Genomic DNA, 18734 nt, shown 5'->3' on the forward strand with positions numbered 1-18734 from the left:
CCTATGACCCAACCTCCCCTATGTCAACCCCCCCTGTCAACTATACCTTGCTCTGAGTGTGTATTGAGTCAGCCTCCGCTCAAACCAAGAGCTTACCAGCCCTCACTGATATTCCATTTGCCAGACCAACAAGAGGATGTGCCAGTTCAGAGCAAAACACATTTAAAGTGTAACAACTTTTTAAAAGGACAATTTCCATAAAACACATAAAGGTATATACTCCTGCAGATTCCCATACCTCTGGTGAGAATGAGCATATACGGGAAAGGAAACTTGTATAGAGAGTATGTATATATTTATATGAACATGTATACGAAGAGGGCACATATGGAGAACATTGGGCACATGGCCTGGGAGCAGGTGTGGCCAAGGCAACTAACATTCCTGGGGAATGTTACTGTACCAGGTGGTATGATAAATGCTTTACAATTATTATCTCATTTGCTCCTTACAACAACCCTGGGAAGAAACTGAGGCAGACATAGGTTAAGTGACTCACCCAGGTCCACACAGGTAGTAAGAGTCTGAGACTGGCTTTGAACTCAGGTCTTCCTGATGCCAGGCCCAGCACTCTGTCCACTGAGCCCCCAAGCTGCCCCAACATGAATTATGTCCAGCATTCTTTCTGAACTGCTTCTCTTGCCTGGTGCTGCTTCCACTGCCGAGTCATCGGTAGCCAGAGCTGACCTGGTGATGTGTTGGAGCTGGTAGTTGGTTGGACTTGTGGTCATCTGAAAAGCATGTTTCTACTAGGCAGCTCTCAGCTTCCATCTGCTGGTCTTCTCATGAATTGCAGCTGCTACATACTCTCCCACCCAGGAAGGGGCAGCTGTAGCCTTGGGCTATTCCAGCCGTGATTTGAATTCAGGCCCCAAACCTCACCAGCCAGCTAACGGGTCTTACTTTTAGATTAAATGTGTTTTGTTTTTTAACTCCTTTGGAGCCTAGTCTTAGTACCCACTCAAAGACCCCAGTCTACTATTTGACTTAAGGTGAGAAAACTCCTTTCACCTTCTGTAAATTCCTGAGGCCTTGCCCAACAAGACAGAAAGAGAATGGCAACACATTGCCCAGCTTTTCTGCCAGCAACAAAACCATTGCCTTGCTTGTAGTAATAATAGGAAGTTAAAGTCAAAATGCCTTTCACACATAGTAAAAGGTTATTCTTTCTAGATACGATTAGAACATACTCGAGTTTAGGCTAACAAGTAGAACTCAAACATATTTCTTCTGGAGTGAATAATGGCTTTAAATCAAGTAAGTGGAATTCCAATGACCATTATTACAATTTTAGAGGTAATATGGGGATGAAAAAAGAAGTAATTAGATCACTCTTTCAAATGTATTTTCTTAAACAGAGTTAGTTCATTCAATAACCATTTATTAAGAACCTGATATTTATTAAATACTGTGTAGGTAGTGGGCAAGATGCAAAATTTAGTTAAGATTTAGTCCCCGACCTTATAGACACAAACACAGATCACAATAATACACACCATTCCTCACATGTATTAGAGAGCTACCAAAGTGCTATGTGAAATTCCAAGGGAAGGTCATTACTAAAATCACTGTAATGTGGCATGTATGTCCCTTAATTCTAGGGACACAGATTTTTAAGCAAATAACACCTCAGACAATAACAATAGCATAATGAGATTTCCTGAAAACTGGTGTTTACATGTTATTCTCATTGATCAGATTTCTTTTGCTTGTAATTATGGTTGTAGTTTTCCTTGATCAGAGATTGATTAGACAAGCTTTTCAGGGAAGACTTCCTCCCATTTGTTAGGTGCCAAGAAACATTTCACTGATCATAATAAGGCTTCTGCAGAAGCCCCAGTGACTCACAGATTCTCAGCTATTACATGCACAATGTTTGGCAATGAAGATAAAAAAGAATGGAGGTACAAATAAAAATAAAAAATACAAGCTTAGGTTTCTAAGAAGGTCATAGAAATAGCTGAAGACTGGTTTAGTATATTTTACTACTTAAAATAAGACATTAAATTCCAAAGTCAGAACTTTCTTCCCAGTGCCTTTTGATTATGTCCTCTATTGTCATGTTAATAGAGATGTGAATCATTCAGCCAAACCAGACAGGGGTTTTCAACATCTTTTTGACGTGTGGCTAATAAGAGCCCGTCATTAAAGGTCACTCAGTTAGTCTGCCTTTCTAGAGGAGGGATGATTCCATGAAGAAGCCCATGAATTTCCAATTTTGTGTTTCAGCCTCACTTATTGTGTCTGGAGCATATGACAAAATGGTAACTGTCTGGGATGTGGCCGGAGGATATAAAAAATGTACATTAAAGGTATTGATTTACTGATATAAGATAGAAACCTTATATGATGGATTAAGAAACTAAAGCAGGATTTCAGAACTAAAGTACTGGGATTGGATTATAGTTTGCATTGTATCCTCATCTGCAAAATGAAGGGATTGAGATACAAAAAGCTCGATTTTCTTTACAATGTATGTAGTTGGTTTAACTCTTCACAGGCTAACTTCTGGTTTATGAGCATGTTATCTGCCAACATTTATTAAATGACTGGTGCTCCAAGGAATACAAAATGGAGTCAGAAACAGTCTGTGTCCTCATTGAACTCACTGTATAATAAACAAGGACAAGGATCTAATGTATACAAGGCCATGAAGAGTTATAGAGGAGGAATTACCAGATGAGAGGTACAGAGAGTATGGTTCAAGTTAGCAAAACTTTTTTTTAACTTTTTTTTTTTTTTTAGTGAGGCAATTGAGGTTAAGTGACTTGCCCAGGGTCACATAGCTAGTAAGTGTTAAGTGTCTGAGGCCAGATTTGAACCCAGGTAGTCCTGACTCAAGGGCCGGTGCTCTATCCACTGCGCCATCTAGCTGCCCTAGCAAAACTTTTGAAGCACTTACCATGTGCCTGATCCTCTGCTTGGTCCTGAGGATGGAAAGGTAAAAGCAGATGCAATCCTTTCTCTCATGGAACTTATAATTTAAAAGGAAGATGTGACAAGTATATGAATAAGGGTGGTGCCACTTAGAATGAAATAAAGGGAAAGAACATAATGCTTTTGGAAAATTTGAGGAGGGAGAGATCTTTTCTAGCTTGAGGATGAGGGTGGAGGGAAAGGCATCATGATGAACGATGTGAAACCTGAGCAAGGCCTTGAAGGAAAAGAAAGACTTCAAGGGGTGTAAGTAACTAAAGAAGTGTGGGGGAGCACCTAGATGGCGCAGTGGATAAGCACCAGTCCTGGATTCAGGAATACCTGAGTTCAGATCCGGCCTCAGACACTTAACACTTACTAGCTGTGTGACCCTGGGCAAGTCACTTAACCCCAATTGCCTCACTAAAAAAAAAAAAAAAAAGAAGTATGGGAGAGATCATTGTGTACAGGAGTTATTAGGTAAGGCTTTGTGGGAGAGAGAGGACCTGGACTGGACTTTAAAGGATGTTGGGCTTTTGAATAAATAGAGGAGAGGGAAGAAGACATTCCTGGTAGAGCAATAGCATGAGCAGAGGCAAAGTAGCAAGACAGTAACTGTGGAGACTGCTTTGGTTGTAGATGATCAGATGGCCAAAAGACTGGGGCCAGACTACCTAGATACTATAATCCTGGGCTTTTATTCAGGTAAGTCCAGTCCTTAGGGAACATGCCAATTGTCCCACCATCCAGTCTTTCTCTGAAGATCAAAGAGAATGATTTCTGCTGGAAGACTGTATTCTTTTCTGAGAAACAGCACCTGTATGCCTTTGTCAGAGCTAGGGGGCTAGTATCCTAAGGAAGCAAAATGCCTGGCTGGAGCTAAATTCAGAAGCTCTCTGCACATTGTGTGCTTCTATTTAGTTTAAGCCCAACTTTGCTCAACATGAAAGCACTTCAGGGGTTAAGTCCTGGAGCTGGAAGGTTCAATGTAGACAGATGCTTAGGAAAGCAAGACCTGGTTCTAACTCTCCCATGTCTTGCTCAGAGAGTTAAATGCTGGTTTCAGTACAGATTAATTATTAATTCCCTTCAACCTCCATTTCCCCATCTGTAAAAACAAAGGGGTTGGACTCAGCTTCTAAGGTCCCTTCCAGCTCCAAGTCTATGGTCCTAGGATGCTGTGAATTATGAAAACTAAAGGATAGTAATACTATGTATATTTCCATAATGACTTATTAACCTATAGGCAACACCTGAAGGCAACAATCAGAAAGCAAAGGAACTACTTAAAGTTGATATGAAAAATAGCCCATTTCCCCCCATATAACCTATAATGTAAGGAGTGAAGAAGTCTTTTAGTTTCTTTTTTAAAATTTTAAATTAGGTCTTTTAAAAACAAAAATCAACTTTTTCTTCCTCTCCCTTTCCTCTGCAATCTCATCCTGAAAAAGAAAGAAAAACAAAACTGTTACAAAACTGTATAGCCAAACAACACACATTTCCATACCGGCCATGTAAAAAAAAATTCTATGTCTCTATGTGTACTCTGAGTCCATCACCTCTCTGATCAGGAAGTTGGTAGCATGTTTCATTTTGAGTTGTCTGAAATTATAGTTGGTCATTGGGTTGATCAGAGTTTCTAAGTTTTTCTAAAGTTGTCTTTACTGTGTTGTTGCATAACTTGTTCTCCTGGTTCTGCTCATTTTACTTTTCATCAGTTCAGAAAAGCCTTCCCAGGTTTCTTGGAAACCATCCCCTTCAGCCTTTTAGTTTTGATATTCAATGTCAGAAATATATTTTTTAAAAAAATGAATGTTAATTATCTTTAGCAACCCAAACTAAAAGTTCTCCTTCATGCAGGTAAACCTTTGGCAAACAGTGAGGCAGAAATAAAGGCTGAGATAAAATAATCCTAAGAGTTAAAATGGATGAAGGCTTGGATATTTCAAAATCAGCAGTGCAGTATTAAGCTTAAAAGGCTAAGTAGTCTTGGTCACTTTTGTCTCCAGAGGAACCTCTAATCATATATTAAATGGTGGAAGTAGAGGTTGTAGGATTACCTGTCTGGGCTGTGGTAAGGGAGATTCTTGTTCAGCTACAGGTTGGACTAAATGGCTTCTGAAGTACCTTCTGATTCTGAGGTTCTGTGAGTATAATTGTAAATCCATTTCTCCTACACTATACCAGTCTTTAGATAATTTGAATGCTAGTATGAATGGCAATTGCAGGGCTTTTTTGTGGGTTTCTTGAAAAAGGCAGTTTTACAGAACTATTGGTTAAATACCACTTCTCCTTCATCTATTTTTCAGAATAATTATGTAGCATTTTCAAAAATAATTCAAAGAAGTATGATTTAAAAAAATTTTAAGCCTTTAATGTTTCTGTAACATGAAAAAAATGGCTTTGATTAAGTAAAAGAAGCAGAATTCATTGCTTTCATTTCAGTGTAAGGTCATTATGAGAGTTACTGATACTAGTTTTATTCTGTTTTAAAAGTAAGAAAGCTTTTACTTTGGGGTCCAGTTAAATTTCTCTTTCCTGTAGGGACATGAAGACTGGGTGATGGATGTTGCAATTAGCAACAACAGAAAATGGGTTATTTCTGCTTCAAAGGTAAAACTTACAAATATTTCATTGATTCCAAATCTCTATTGCATTAGCTTATATATACATATTTTTTTTCCTGTCAAGAAAATTCCTTTCAGAGCAGGTAGGACAACTAATGCAGAGGCTTAATTTTAATACAGACTAGTGGGGAGAGAGCAGATGAGCTTTTTGGTTGGAAAAATCTACTGCAGAGTCAGTGAAGAACTCTGAGTCTCCTTATACCTATAAATTCAATCCACAGTTGAGGAGATGATATAGAAGCTAGACTTGTTGTGTAATTAAGAAAACAACTGAATTCTCTAGAAAATTACTGAATCTTTCCAAGAATCTTTGCAGTGGGGAAAATTCTAAGATATTAATTTAGGTCTGTATAAACATGTCTTGCTTTGGACAGGTAGCAAAAGGAGGGACTCAATTCAGTTAAACTTAGCAAGTATTCATTAAATATCTACTATGTGCAAAGCACTGTACTAGGTTGGTGCTGGGGATACAAAGACAAAAGCAATGAAACAGTCCTTTTCCCTTGTAACAATTAAGGTGCAAAGTTCTGAGGTAAGGAAAGGGGACATTCTAGGTATGGGAAAAATCCATCCTGTGCAAAGACACAGATACAGGAGATGGAATGCCATGTATAGAAATTAGGAAGGAAGCAAGGTTGTCTGTAATGTATCAGGCATGAGAGAGAGCAATGGGAATTGAGTCTGCAAAGTTAGGGTGGACCCAGTTTAAATGCTAAAGGGCTTTAAATACTAAATAGAAGGGGGCAGCTAGGTGGTGCAGTGGATAAAGTACTGGCCCTGGATTCAGGAGGACCTGAGTTCAAATCCAGCCTCAGACACTTGACACTTACTAGTTGTGTGACCCTGGAACAGGGAATGACATGGTAATTGTGCTTTAGAAATTTCAATTTGGCAGTTGTGTGGAAGATGGATGTGAGAGGAGAAAGATTGGAAGACACGAAACCAATAAGGAGACTACTGCAGTTGTAGTTGAGGTGAGAAGTGATGAAAACCTTAAGTAGAGTGGTAGTCTTATGAATGGAGAAAAGGGGAGAGATAAGAAATGCTGTGAAGGTAGAATCCGTAAGACCTAGAATGTTGCTTGTGGAGAGTAAGGAAGAGTTTAGGATAACTCTTAGGTTGCAAACCTGGCTGACTAGGAAGGTGGTATCCTTAAAAGAAATTGGGAAGTTAAGAAGAAGGATGGATTTTGGAGTAAAGTCCCAGTTTGAACATGTTAATTTTGCAATGTCTATAGAAAATATAGGTAAGGCTATCTGACAGGTAGTTGGTAATGTAAGAATGGAGCTAAGGAGACAGATGAAAGCTGGTTATGTGGATTTGGAAGTCATCTGCAGAGATATGATAACTGAACCTATGGAAGCTCCTGAGGTTCCTGAGAAAGGAGCAGTCTCAATATAGAACAACTGGGTTATACCCACACTTAAGGGGATGAGCATGAATGATGATCCCACAAATAAGAAAGAGAAGGAGAATTCAAACAGTTAAGAAGAGTACCAAGAAACAGTGGTGTCATGGAATCCAAGGAAGGAAAGAATGTTTAAGAGGAGTGGATGTTCAATAAAGTAAAAAACTGCAGAGAGCTCAAGGAAGATAAAAAAATCTTTAGGGCTTTTCATAGTTCCTAGAACATAATAGGCATTTAATAAAGGCCTGTTTGATCGATCTAGCAGTAGTTAAGAGATTATTGGTAACTTTGGAGGGTGAAGGTTCTTTTCTTTCCTTGCTTTCTTTCTTCCTTTCTTTTTTTTTGTGGGGCAGTGAGGGTTAAGTGACTTGCCCAGGGTCACACAGCTAGTGTCAAGTGTCTGAGGTCAAATTTGAACTCAGGTCCTCCTGAATCCAGGGCTGGTGCTTTATCTACTGCACCACCTAGCTGCCCTGGAGGGCGAAGGTTCTAATCAAGTGAGGATGGGCATCATCAACCAGCTTGCAAGGGAATAAGGAAATGTTGTTCATAAGTGTGGATGACTTCCCTAGGAGTTTGGGTGAAATAGAGGATGATCGAAGGGGTGACAGGGTCAAATAAATATATTTTTTTTAAGGATGAGAGAGAGAAGGCAATGTTTGTAGGCATCAAGGAAGAAAATAGTAGATAAGGAGAGATTAAAGGCTTTAGAGAGATGGAGTGACAGAGAGAGATAGACAGAATGACCAGTGGGGCAGATTACAAGAGATGACAGAGGGATGGGATCAAGAGTATGAATAGAGGACTTGAACTTGGCAAGGAGACTAGAGAAAATGAGAGGAAGAAGGGGAATGATGTAAAGGGATTTGAAGATCTAGAACTGGGAAGAAAAGGGAATTTAAACTGAATGGCTTCAATTTTTTTTTCAATAAAATGGGTGAGGTCCTTTCCTGAGGTAGAGGTGGGAGGGAATTGCATAGATAGTTTGAGGAGAAAGGTTTTGAATAGTTGCTGTGGATAGTGTGAGTCTATTAGGGAAGAATAAAAGAATTGTTATGTATCAGTGAAGGCCCAATTCAAATTAGATAGATAGCATAAATATGCAATTTTGTGACTTTTCCCAGGACCCAAGTAGGAGTTAAAACAGATTATAGGGGTAACCAGGATTGGAGTTTGGCAAAATATAAACATCAAAAGGGAGGGGAATAAGGGATTTGAGGGTAGAACATAGTGTAAAATTGAATTAAATATAGGGCCAAGATTTTGAAGGGAAGAAGTCAGTCATTCAATAAACATTTATTAAATGCCAACTGTGTGCTAGACACTGTACTAAGTGTTAGGGATACATAGAAAGACAAAAGACAGTCCCTGCCTTCAAGGAGTTTACATTATAATGGGAGAAGGCAGTACACAAAAGGAAACTGAAAAGATAGATGGGGAGGAGGGAAGGTACCCAGCCAGGGGCATGATGAAGAAGTCTGGAGGAGTGTAGCCTGGAGGCAAATTAAGAAAGAACTGACTTGGATATGCTCCTTAAATGGAGGAAAGTGAGTGTAAAGCAGAGGTGGTAGGCTGAGATGGCAGAGATGGAGTAGGGTGAGACTGCTTGTACTACTAGGCATGAAGAACAGGTTTAGGAGGAGTGAAGCAGAGGGAAAGATGAATGAATATGAGGTTATAGTCATAGGAAGGAATTTCAGATTTCTGGATCATGGAGAGTGAATATTTTGGGCATATTGAAGTCCCCAAGTGTAAAGGCAGGGGATGGGATGGTAAGGAAGATTGTGAGCCCAGTGCTGACTTCCTTGGGAAAGGAGAGAGAATGACCTAAGCACTAATAAAAAGCAGCAAATGAGATTTAGATAGAATAACATGAATGGAATGAACCTTACAGGTGGAGAGATTACTCAGAGATGGTGGCAAAGGAAGGATATGTAAATGGCAATGAAGAGGAAGTGAGCAAGAAGAATGTCCACTCATCCTGACATAATGTGTTGATGGATATGACAGAAAGTGCATCCAGAACTAGGGAGGGTGGTCAGGGATACTATGCCTTCCTGTGAGGGGCAAAGTCCTGAGATTGCAAGAAGGTAGGAGTGTAAGAGATAGAGATTTAATATGAAGGGAAGTTTATTAACAACATAGTGGAGATTTTCTATAGGGCACTGTGGAAGTAGGGAGCAGAACAAAAGATGTGGGATGGGTAGGGCTAGGATGGATGGTAGTGAGGGAGTAGACAATTATAACAGAGGACCAGAGTTTTTAGTTTTCATCTTGGTAGATGGCAACACTGAAACTCAGGGATTTGGAGCAAGGGGAAAGGGACTTTCTTTGCTAGCCAAAATACAGTTGATTATCTCATCCTTCCCAGTAAGCAATTAGTAACTCCTTCCCAGGTGATGATGGGAGAGCTTGAGTTAATATTGATATAATTAGGTCATTAGAAGTAGCCTGGGAATAACTTATGAAGAATAATGTATTAAGTTCTGGGGGGGTTTTCCTGCTAAAATTTAGTCTAATCTAGATGGGCTTGAGGATTTTTTTTTAATGTTTTACACTTAAAACTGAAAGCCTTAAAATAGTTCTATAGACACAACTCAGTAAATGACGTTTGAGCCAATAGCATTATTTTTTGGTCTGTAGTAGACCTTTAGTTAGGAAATCATTTCCTAATAATGCTACTTCTTTTTTCTTTATTTGCTTTTTTTTGGCCTGTTGTTGGCTGTTTTCATTTCCAAAATTTTGTGGAAAAACTTTGTTGCATTCCTGCAGAGAACAGCAAACACCACTAGCAACATGCTAAATATCTAGTATATAGTTGGGAATGCTGTAAATCTGAATCAGAACTTGGGTGGCCAGTGAAATTAGACCTTTTAGTGTGGTTATGGGCATAGCTATGCATCAGAAGCCGGGATTCCTTAGGTTGGGTGTAGTCCACAAAAAAATAACTCTGCTACTAGCCTCGCTGGGGTTCCATCCAGGTAATGTCATTCTGATTCTTGGCCAGCCAAAACCCCAGCAGCAGAGTGTCCCAAATTAACAGTAATTATTCTGGAAGTCATTTCTGGCAGTGGCAAAGAGGTGGGCAACTGAAGCCTCTCCTTGATGCCCTTGAGCCCTTCCACTTGCAGCCCCTACATATGGTACCACTGGAGGTGTCCTCAACATCCTGCTCATGACCTTTGATGTCCAAAGGGCTCAGCTCTACATGGAATGATTCCTTTTGACAAAATGAATAATACCCAGAGCATTTCCTGATGTTTTCATAGAAGGGTACACTAGAAAAGCAGTCCTACCTTATTTTTTGACCATACTTAAATTATTTGAAAATGCTTATGGTATAGTGGGATAAGTAGTTAGGTGAACAGACCCAGGGGTTAGAAGAAATGGGTCCTAACTCTAGTTTTGCCAGGAATTATCTATGTGACCTAGGACAAATCACTTCCCCTTTTGTGCTTTAGTTTCTTCATCTATGAAACAGGGTTTGTGTGCTGTTGTTGTTTTTTAAACAGGATGGTCTCTGTTGTATGATGAATATTTTTGGGGGGGAATTTCAGGACACTACCATAAGACTGTGGAACATTGAAAAGGCTGATCAAATTCCTATGTTGATAGAATACAGAAAAGTCCATGGTTTACAAATAATGCAGGTTAGTATTAAAGGAAATGAAGCTTAATGTCTCCCATTTTCTGGTTTTATAGAAATCATCTTAGTTGAGAAGCTAGAATTTACAAGACAACCTAGATCTCTATTGATTTAAAAAAAAAAAACTCTTTTATTACCAGGTGACTTATTTCTTTCTCTTATCTTTAAAAAGAGCAGTGGAGGGGCAGCTAGATGGCGCAGTGGATGGAGCACTGGCCCTGGATTCAGGAGGACCTGAGTTCAAATGTGACCCCAGACACTTAACACTTACTAGCTGTGTGACCCTAGGCAAGTCACTTAACCCCAATTGCCTCACCAAAAAAAAAAAAAAAAAGAGCAGTGGTTCTGGAGTCAGAGAACCTGGGTTTAAATCCTGACTCTGATGATTACTAATGTGTGACTTAACCTACCTGTGCCTTAATTTGAATTAGATAGTCTCTGAAGTCCCTTTCAGCTCTGGATCTATGAGGCTATGAATTCATTTTCTTTATAAATAGTCTTATTCTCCAACTATATGGATAAGTGTGTGTGTGTATGTGTGTGTTTATCCAAGGAATTAACCAGGCACCCTACACCCACACTCATGTCTCCAGTGTCATATGAAAACTGAGGTCAGAGATCCTTCAACATCCTGTTAAAGGTATCTTTGCCACTGTCAGTAAAGCTTTTCCATTGTAGCCTCTTTCCTCCCCAGACCTATTAAAGCTAACAAACCATCTGACAGATGCGTTTCTGTTCTTCCTACAAAACCTACTTGCTTTTCTGGAACACCTCTTTAGGTGTGGGTGGAAGGAGAAAGGCAGATTTCCATCTTGTGATTCCTGGTATCAGCTGGTTAGTGCTTCTGATACACCAAGACTGATGGCACCCTGTGCTGTCCCAGAGCCAGCAAAGTAGGTCCTCCTGGTCAGGAGCCAAGAGCAGACTTTATAACATGCTGAACAGCTGCCTTTGAGTTTCCAAATCTCTGTTTTCCTTGAAAATAATTAGGTATTTCTTTACTCCCTTCCTTAGGGATAGAATAGGGTTTTGGTGAAGTGCTAAAAATGATAGCTAGAGCATTCAGGACTAAGTTGTTTAAACCAGGGCTTCTTTAAAAAAAATATATATATATATATGTATATACATTTATTTTATTTTTTCCAGTTACATGTAAGGGTAGTTTTCAACATTAATTTTCATAAGATTTAGAGTTCCAAATCTTTCTCCCTCCCTCCCTTCCTTTCCTCCCCTCTCTACAAGATCGAAATCAGGTTATATATGTACAATCCACAAGTGTTTTTTTTATCAGTTCTTTCTATGGGGGTGAATAGTAAGCTTCCTCATTAGTTCCTTGGGATTGTCTTGGATCATTGCACTGCTGAGAGTTGTTAAGTCATTCACATTTGCTCATTGAACAATACTGCTGTCACTATGCACAATGTCCTCCCAGCTCTGCTCACTTCACTATACATCAATGTTCATTAGTCTTTCCAGGTTTTTCTGAGATCATCCTTTTTGTCATTTCCTATAGCACAAGACCATTCCACCACAATCATATAGCACAGCTTCTTCTGTCATTCCTCAATTGATGGACATTCCCTTGATTCTCAATTCTTAGCCTCCACAAAGAGTTGCTATAAATATTTTTTTGTACAATTTTCCCCCCTTTTCTTTTCTTTTTTCTTTTTCTTTCTTTTTTTACATATAAGGTATTTTATTTTTTCCGTTACATGTAAAGATAGTTCTCAAGCTTTACAATTTCAGATTTTTCTCCCTCCCTCCCCTCCCTCCCCCCCCAGACAGCAGGTAATCTGATATAGGTTATATCTATATATCTATATAGATATAGATATATATCTATATAGATATAGATATATATCTATACACACACATATATATATATACACATAATAACATTAATCCTATTTCTGCATTAATCCTGTTATAAGAGAAAAAATCAGAGCAGTAATGCAAAACCTCAAAATAGAAAAAAAAAACAGCACCCAAAACAAAAGAAATAGTATGGTTCAATCAGCATCTATACTCCACAGTTCTTTTTTTTTTTTTCTTGGATTTGGAGATCCTCTTCTATCATGAGTTCCCTGGAACTCTTCTGTACCATTGCATTGGTGAGAAGAATATAGTCTATCACAGTAGGTCAACACTCAATGTTGATGATACTGTGTACAATGTTCTTCTGTAAACCAGGGCTTCTTAAACTTTTCCCACTCACAACCCCTTTTCACCTGAGAAATTTTTCACAACTCCAGGCATATAGGTATATAAAATAGGTAGACATAACCTTTTACTGTTGCCAAAATTTTCACGACTGCCACAGTTACATGACCCCATGTGGGGTCACAACCCACAGTTTAAGAAGCTTTGGTTTAAACAATGTTTGTATGACTTGGTTTATAATGATTAAAGCTAGACAAAATCCTTATTTCTATATAAAGCCTATACAAATTAGTAGAACAGAAAGTACAAGTATGTGTGGGGTTTTTTCCCCCTGATTTTTCAGTGGGGATTGGAGTAGGGTAAGAAAGGTAAGAGAAAGGAGGCAAAGTTTTACAAGGTAAAAAGAAATCATATTACCCACTCACAACTTAAATTTAGTGTACGCAATTTAACTCATTAATTGTGAGGACAGTCTGTGTAACTCTAGAGTTCTTAACCTGAGGTCTGTGACCTTAAAAAAAATTTGACAAGTATTTCAAATTAAATTTTATTTTCAGATGAAGACCTGTCTTCTCTCCTTCTCACTACCCCCTCCTCATCCCTTCCGCTCAGAAAGCACAAAAAACAAGACCCCTATTACACACGTCTAGTCAAACAAAACAAATTCCAGCACTGGCCATGTCCCCTAATGTATATTCCAGTCTATCACTTCTCTATCAGGAGGTGGGCAGCATGTTTCTTATGAGTCCTCTGGGATTGTGGTTGGTCATTGTGTTGATCAGAATTCCCACGTCTTTCAAAGATAACTGTTTCAATATAATTGTCATCCTGTGTATTATAGTTTATGCAGTTAACATTATCCTGAGAAGGGCTCCATCCCTGTGCTTCACCAGACTGATAGTCAGAGGGGTCCACGTCACAAAAGAGGTGCTCTAAAACTTGTATTTGCTATAAGAACTTTCCCAGGGGGCAGCTAGGTGGCACAGTAGATAAAGCACTGACCCTGGATTCAGGAGGACCTGAGCTCAAATCCAGCCTCAGACACTTGACACTTACTAGCTGTGTGACCCTGAGCAAGTCACTTAACCCTCATTGCCCCACAAAACAAAACTTTCCCAAACTTATTTAAAATTGAGTTCAGAATAAGATGAAAATGACAGAATTTTGAAGCAAGGAGAGAAATCTAGATCATTTAGTTCACCTCCCCCTCCTTTTACAGATGAAGAAACTGAGGTCTAGGGAGGATATGACAGGGTAAAAAGAGTCAAGCATTGGAACAGAAAGACTTGTGTTCAAATTCTGACTCTAATACTTTGGGCAGAAAATCACTTCCACTCTCTGGACCTCAGTGTTCTTGTCTGTAAAATGGAGATAATACTGCTATGCTACCTATGCCACAGAGCTGTATTGGGGAAAGTACACATCTTGAACTACATATAAAGTAGGTTGGTGTAATTGTTCCCAATCCCATTACAAACTCAAGGCAGCATCAGGATTATAATTTACACTTCCTAGTTTCCACACAAGATGTCTTTCCACTATATAATACCGCCTAGAGTCCTTCCCCAGAGTAAGACAAGCATGTTTCTTTGCTGCTAGTTCATTAGGTAGTTTCCAGGTGCAATAGCAATTTGGAAGGGTGCAGAATTGCCCCATAGACAAATATCAGACTGTTCTGGACTAGGGGAGGTTTGTCTTCCATCATGTAGTCTCAGGTCACAGCACACAGTGCCAAATAAAGGCTAAGTCCTAGAAATTTTCTGGTTTGTTTGGGCAGTGCCAAGAACTCAAATAGATAATTTGGGAATAGAAAGTCATTGCACTGTGTAAACCTGGCAGTGGTGTGCTGGTAAATGTTTAACAATTGGTTCTCTGGGAAAAATGTATGCATGACACACTTTTAAGTTTAATCTGGATTATTGATATTCTCTCCATCTCTTCCTTAATCTTAGACAATCAAGAAAACAATAAATCAAGCCATGATTTGTACTCTTTGCTGGTTTCTGAGGTGCAAATCCTTATACTGCAAATTTAACAATCAGATTTTTCAGCCTGTCCAAACTGGTTCCAGCACACCCCTGAGACCTGGTCTCCAAAAGTGATTAGGTTGTAGGAATACATTCAAATTTAGCAGTTAAGAGATATACTTGTTTGTTAACCTCTGATTGACATGTCCTCTCTATTATTCAAATATTTTATATCAGTGTGAAAAATGTGAAAAGCCTTTCTCCCTTCTACAAATTGATGAGGAATTTGAACTGGTACCCAAATGTGTATTCTGTCGATTGACTTCTCCTTCAAGATATGCCTTGCCAGCGCCACCTGAATTTGGTGATGATGAGAAAGATATCCTGAAGAAATTGAAGATGTGAAGCCTCTGTCTATACCATCCTGGGGTATGCATGTGGTTTGTAGACTTGGGCCTTCCACATGAGTCCTGCATGAGTGAGCAGGATGGGCCAGTCTTGGGGGGATGACAGAACAGAACAGTGGTGATTCTATTCTGGAATAAATAGTATATTTAAGTGAACAGATATAATAACTAGATTTCTTTGAGGGAAAAACTGAATACGAACTCTGCTAATGTTACTACGCTTTGCTCCGGTACACTTCAGCTGTTGCTGGTGAAAGATGAAATAAATAACTGAGGAAACAAAGGTTTGAGCTTCCAAGCATATTGATTTATTAAGCAATGTGGTGCCAATTGCACAACAAATTGGGACCAGGCTTCCTCGGCTTTGGCAACAGAGCCTGAATACAGGGGTAGACAGATTTTATGCATTAAAAACAATTAATCAAATTAAGAACAATTAACTGGAAAAAAAAGCCCAACAAGGATACAACATTAGGTAATCTGATTTCTAATTGGAGGAAAGATTAGGGGCTTTCCTAAATTGGGAGGGGGAAGAGGTGTCTTAGTCCATGGTCTGTAGTCAAAGGAACATGAAAACAATAATTGATTGACCAGTGTGGGGCCAGTTTTCATATGAGACATATGGGTTGCTTGAGATGTATAATTATGAGAAAATATCTTGCATCAATCTTCAGATCTGACTGAATTGCTAGGCAGCACAATCTAGGTCCTTAGGTAAGGATCTCTGAACAACAGGTAGAGGTGGTCCAGCTGCTCAGACACACAGGGCTAGGTTCAAACAATGCAACAAAGTTTTCTCACAATTCCCTATAACTGAATAAAATTTTTCTCACAAGATAGAAATTGAACTAGTCTCCTAAGTGAATTAGAAAGGGAACTGAGCTAACTCTAGAATTGAGTTGCAAGATAGTGAGTGTGGTTCACTCAATTCACCTAATTCCCTCATAGCTAAGGAGTTTGTAGAATCATGTTACTGCCTTTATGAGTATCTCTATGATTATATTGACTATTTTGGTTAGGAGAGTCAAATGGCTTAAACTTCTAAATGTTCATAGACACTTAGCCTCATTATAATGCTGCCCTTGGGATCCAGAAATTGATTTATAATTAAGGCATCTTATAATGAGGTGGTTGGGGCATATTTGTAAAGAAGTTTCCTTAGATGGGGATCAAGAGAGATGATTCACCATATAGAACTTTACTCTTGAGTGAATATTGTTATAAGAGGTTTTACTATGTTTCTGTAACACAATGTATTTCATTGTTTTGTATACTAGAATTTCCATAGTTTTCAGAATAGGTATGTGTATGCATTATGCATGTGTACACACATCAATTAATATACATATTTAGAAATATATAGCGATATTCTATACACACATTATATATGTATATTAGTGCATGGTTTCACAGTAGAACTTAAAATTAGTTTGAAAAGGAATAAAATACTTCAGACAATTTTGAACTCCATACCTGAAAGGCACACGCTTTACTTTTTAAAAAACTGTATTTTGGGGCAGCTAGGTGGCGCAGTGGATAGAGCACTGGCCCTGAATTCAGGAGTAGCTGAATTCAAATCCAACCTCAGACACTTAACACTTATTAGCTGTGTGACCCTGGGCAAGTCACTTAACCCTAATGGCCTCACCAAAAAAACCCCAAACATTGTATTTGACTCAATTTTTCTTTCTTACTTTTAATTTCATTTATAGTTTTGTAGTCATATATAAATGTGTGTGTGTATATATATATATATGTGTATATATATATATATATGTATATATATATCTGTGCCTTGCAGATTGATATTTAATAAATATTTTAAAATTAATTTAAATATTTTGTTCTGTTTTTTATTTCACATTATGTTACTCTCTCTCTCTCTCTCTATATATATATATGCATACACATATTCATATGTATGTATTTACATTTAGACCTTTCTGTCAGCAACTTCCTTCGGGTATAGTCCTAGCCATGAAACTTCTAAGGCAAAGGGTATGAACAACTAAGTGTTTCAGTTATTGCTTGCTTTAAAATCATTATTCATAATAGGCTTGAGCCTACTTGTATCGATGATGTATCTTTTTTAAACTCACTTTTTTTGGGGGGGGGCAGGCAATGAGGGTTAAGTGACTTGCTCAAGGTCACACAGCTAGTGTCAAGTGTCTGAGCTTGGATTTGAACTCAGGTCCTCCTGAATCCAGGGCCGGTGCTTTATCCACTGTGCCACCTAGCTGCCCCCAATTATATATCTTTTAATTGTCCAATAATTTGTAGAGATTGTGATATTCCTTGATTCACACCCAGTTAGCAGCTTTAGGAGATTATTAGTATTAAAAATGTGCTATTGGCAGGGAACAGCTTGGAGTTACTGAAAGCGTTGAACAATTTCTCAGAAGCTTCCTATTCTTTTTAAAATCTGAGTCCAGTTAATTTATCTACCCACAATGTCTATCCAAGATTTAATATAGTCCTGTGCACTACCTCACTGGAATGGCCATTCAAGTACCTGCCGTGCTTTGTTCAGCAGACATTATTCATCCACTTGTTTTTCCCTGTGTGGATTACTAGGGCAGTGGTCATGTGTCTCACTGAGAAAAGCCTGGGACTTTCCTGAGCTTGACATAATAAACAAAACGTCATCACAATAGGAGCACCTGGAGCTCTTCATCACTGATAGGGTAATCCTTTCTTGTTTGAATTTCCATGACAGTAATGATCACCTTTGGCAAGTACATTTCTTCTTGTTTTTTGCTTTGCTTAATATTTATAGTAGAAGGATTGTCAAACAAAGTAATCTCTGTGGTTATACATCTGTCAAGGAATCTTGAGATCTTAACAGATACATGAAAGGCACATTTCTTCTTAAGGCTGCATTTGTTGAAATGCTTTTTTGGTAAAAAAAATCCTACAATTTCATCTTGTATTCTCAACATGAGTGGAGATGCGGTCTGCCATAGTTATGCAAGCCTACCTGTTGCCTTTTCATCTCTTAATAGTGCATTGTATCCTTTTCTCATAAAGATTTTATAGAAATAAGAAAGCAGGCAGATGGGTTGGGTAGTTTTCTGAGATCTCCTGGGTAATTTTTTTCTTTATATTGATATTACCTGTGATTTCCTACCCATTCTTTTGAAATATCTTGAAATTGGCCCTGGAATGCCTTTAAAATTGTATTGCCTTTAGCATACTTATTTTGTATGTATTTAGTTCAGCCAATTTTTCTTGGTTTCTTTCCCATTCAATAGTCATTTATCGATGATCTATCATGAACCCAACACCACACAAGGGGATAGGGATAAAAAGTCAAAAACAAAACAATCTATGTTTTCCAGAACTTTACTTTCTATAGGGATAAATATCATTTACATATATGAATAAATAGAAAATATATAATAACAAATCAATAATAGCTAGCATTTTATGTCAGGCACTGTGCTAAACACTTTATAAATAGTATAACATTTAATCCTTACAACAATGCTGGGAAGTAGGTGCTATTATTAGCCCCATTTTACAGATGGGAAAACCAAGGCAAACAGAGGTTTAGTGACTTGCCCAGGGTCATACAGCTAGTAAGTGTATGAGGTGGGATTTGAA

At 38.4% G+C, this 18734-nt stretch overlaps 1 protein-coding gene across 1 annotated transcript in view; it reads left to right on the forward strand.

Annotated features, from left to right (window-relative positions):
• The window catches only part of WDR88 (WD repeat domain 88), a 60277-nt gene extending 45148 nt beyond the window's left edge, over window positions 1-15129 (forward strand). The window contains exons 8-11 of the mRNA XM_043980212.1: window positions 2230-2312; window positions 5461-5529; window positions 10509-10601; window positions 14962-15129. Coding sequence (XP_043836147.1) covers window positions 2230-2312; window positions 5461-5529; window positions 10509-10601; window positions 14962-15129 — 413 coding nt within the window. The remainder of the gene's footprint in view (window positions 1-2229; window positions 2313-5460; window positions 5530-10508; window positions 10602-14961) is intronic.
• Window positions 15130-18734: the final 3605 nt, after the last annotated feature.

This window comes from Dromiciops gliroides, chromosome 2 (assembly GCF_019393635.1).
Source record: "Dromiciops gliroides isolate mDroGli1 chromosome 2, mDroGli1.pri, whole genome shotgun sequence".
NCBI lineage: Eukaryota > Metazoa > Chordata > Mammalia > Microbiotheria > Microbiotheriidae > Dromiciops > Dromiciops gliroides.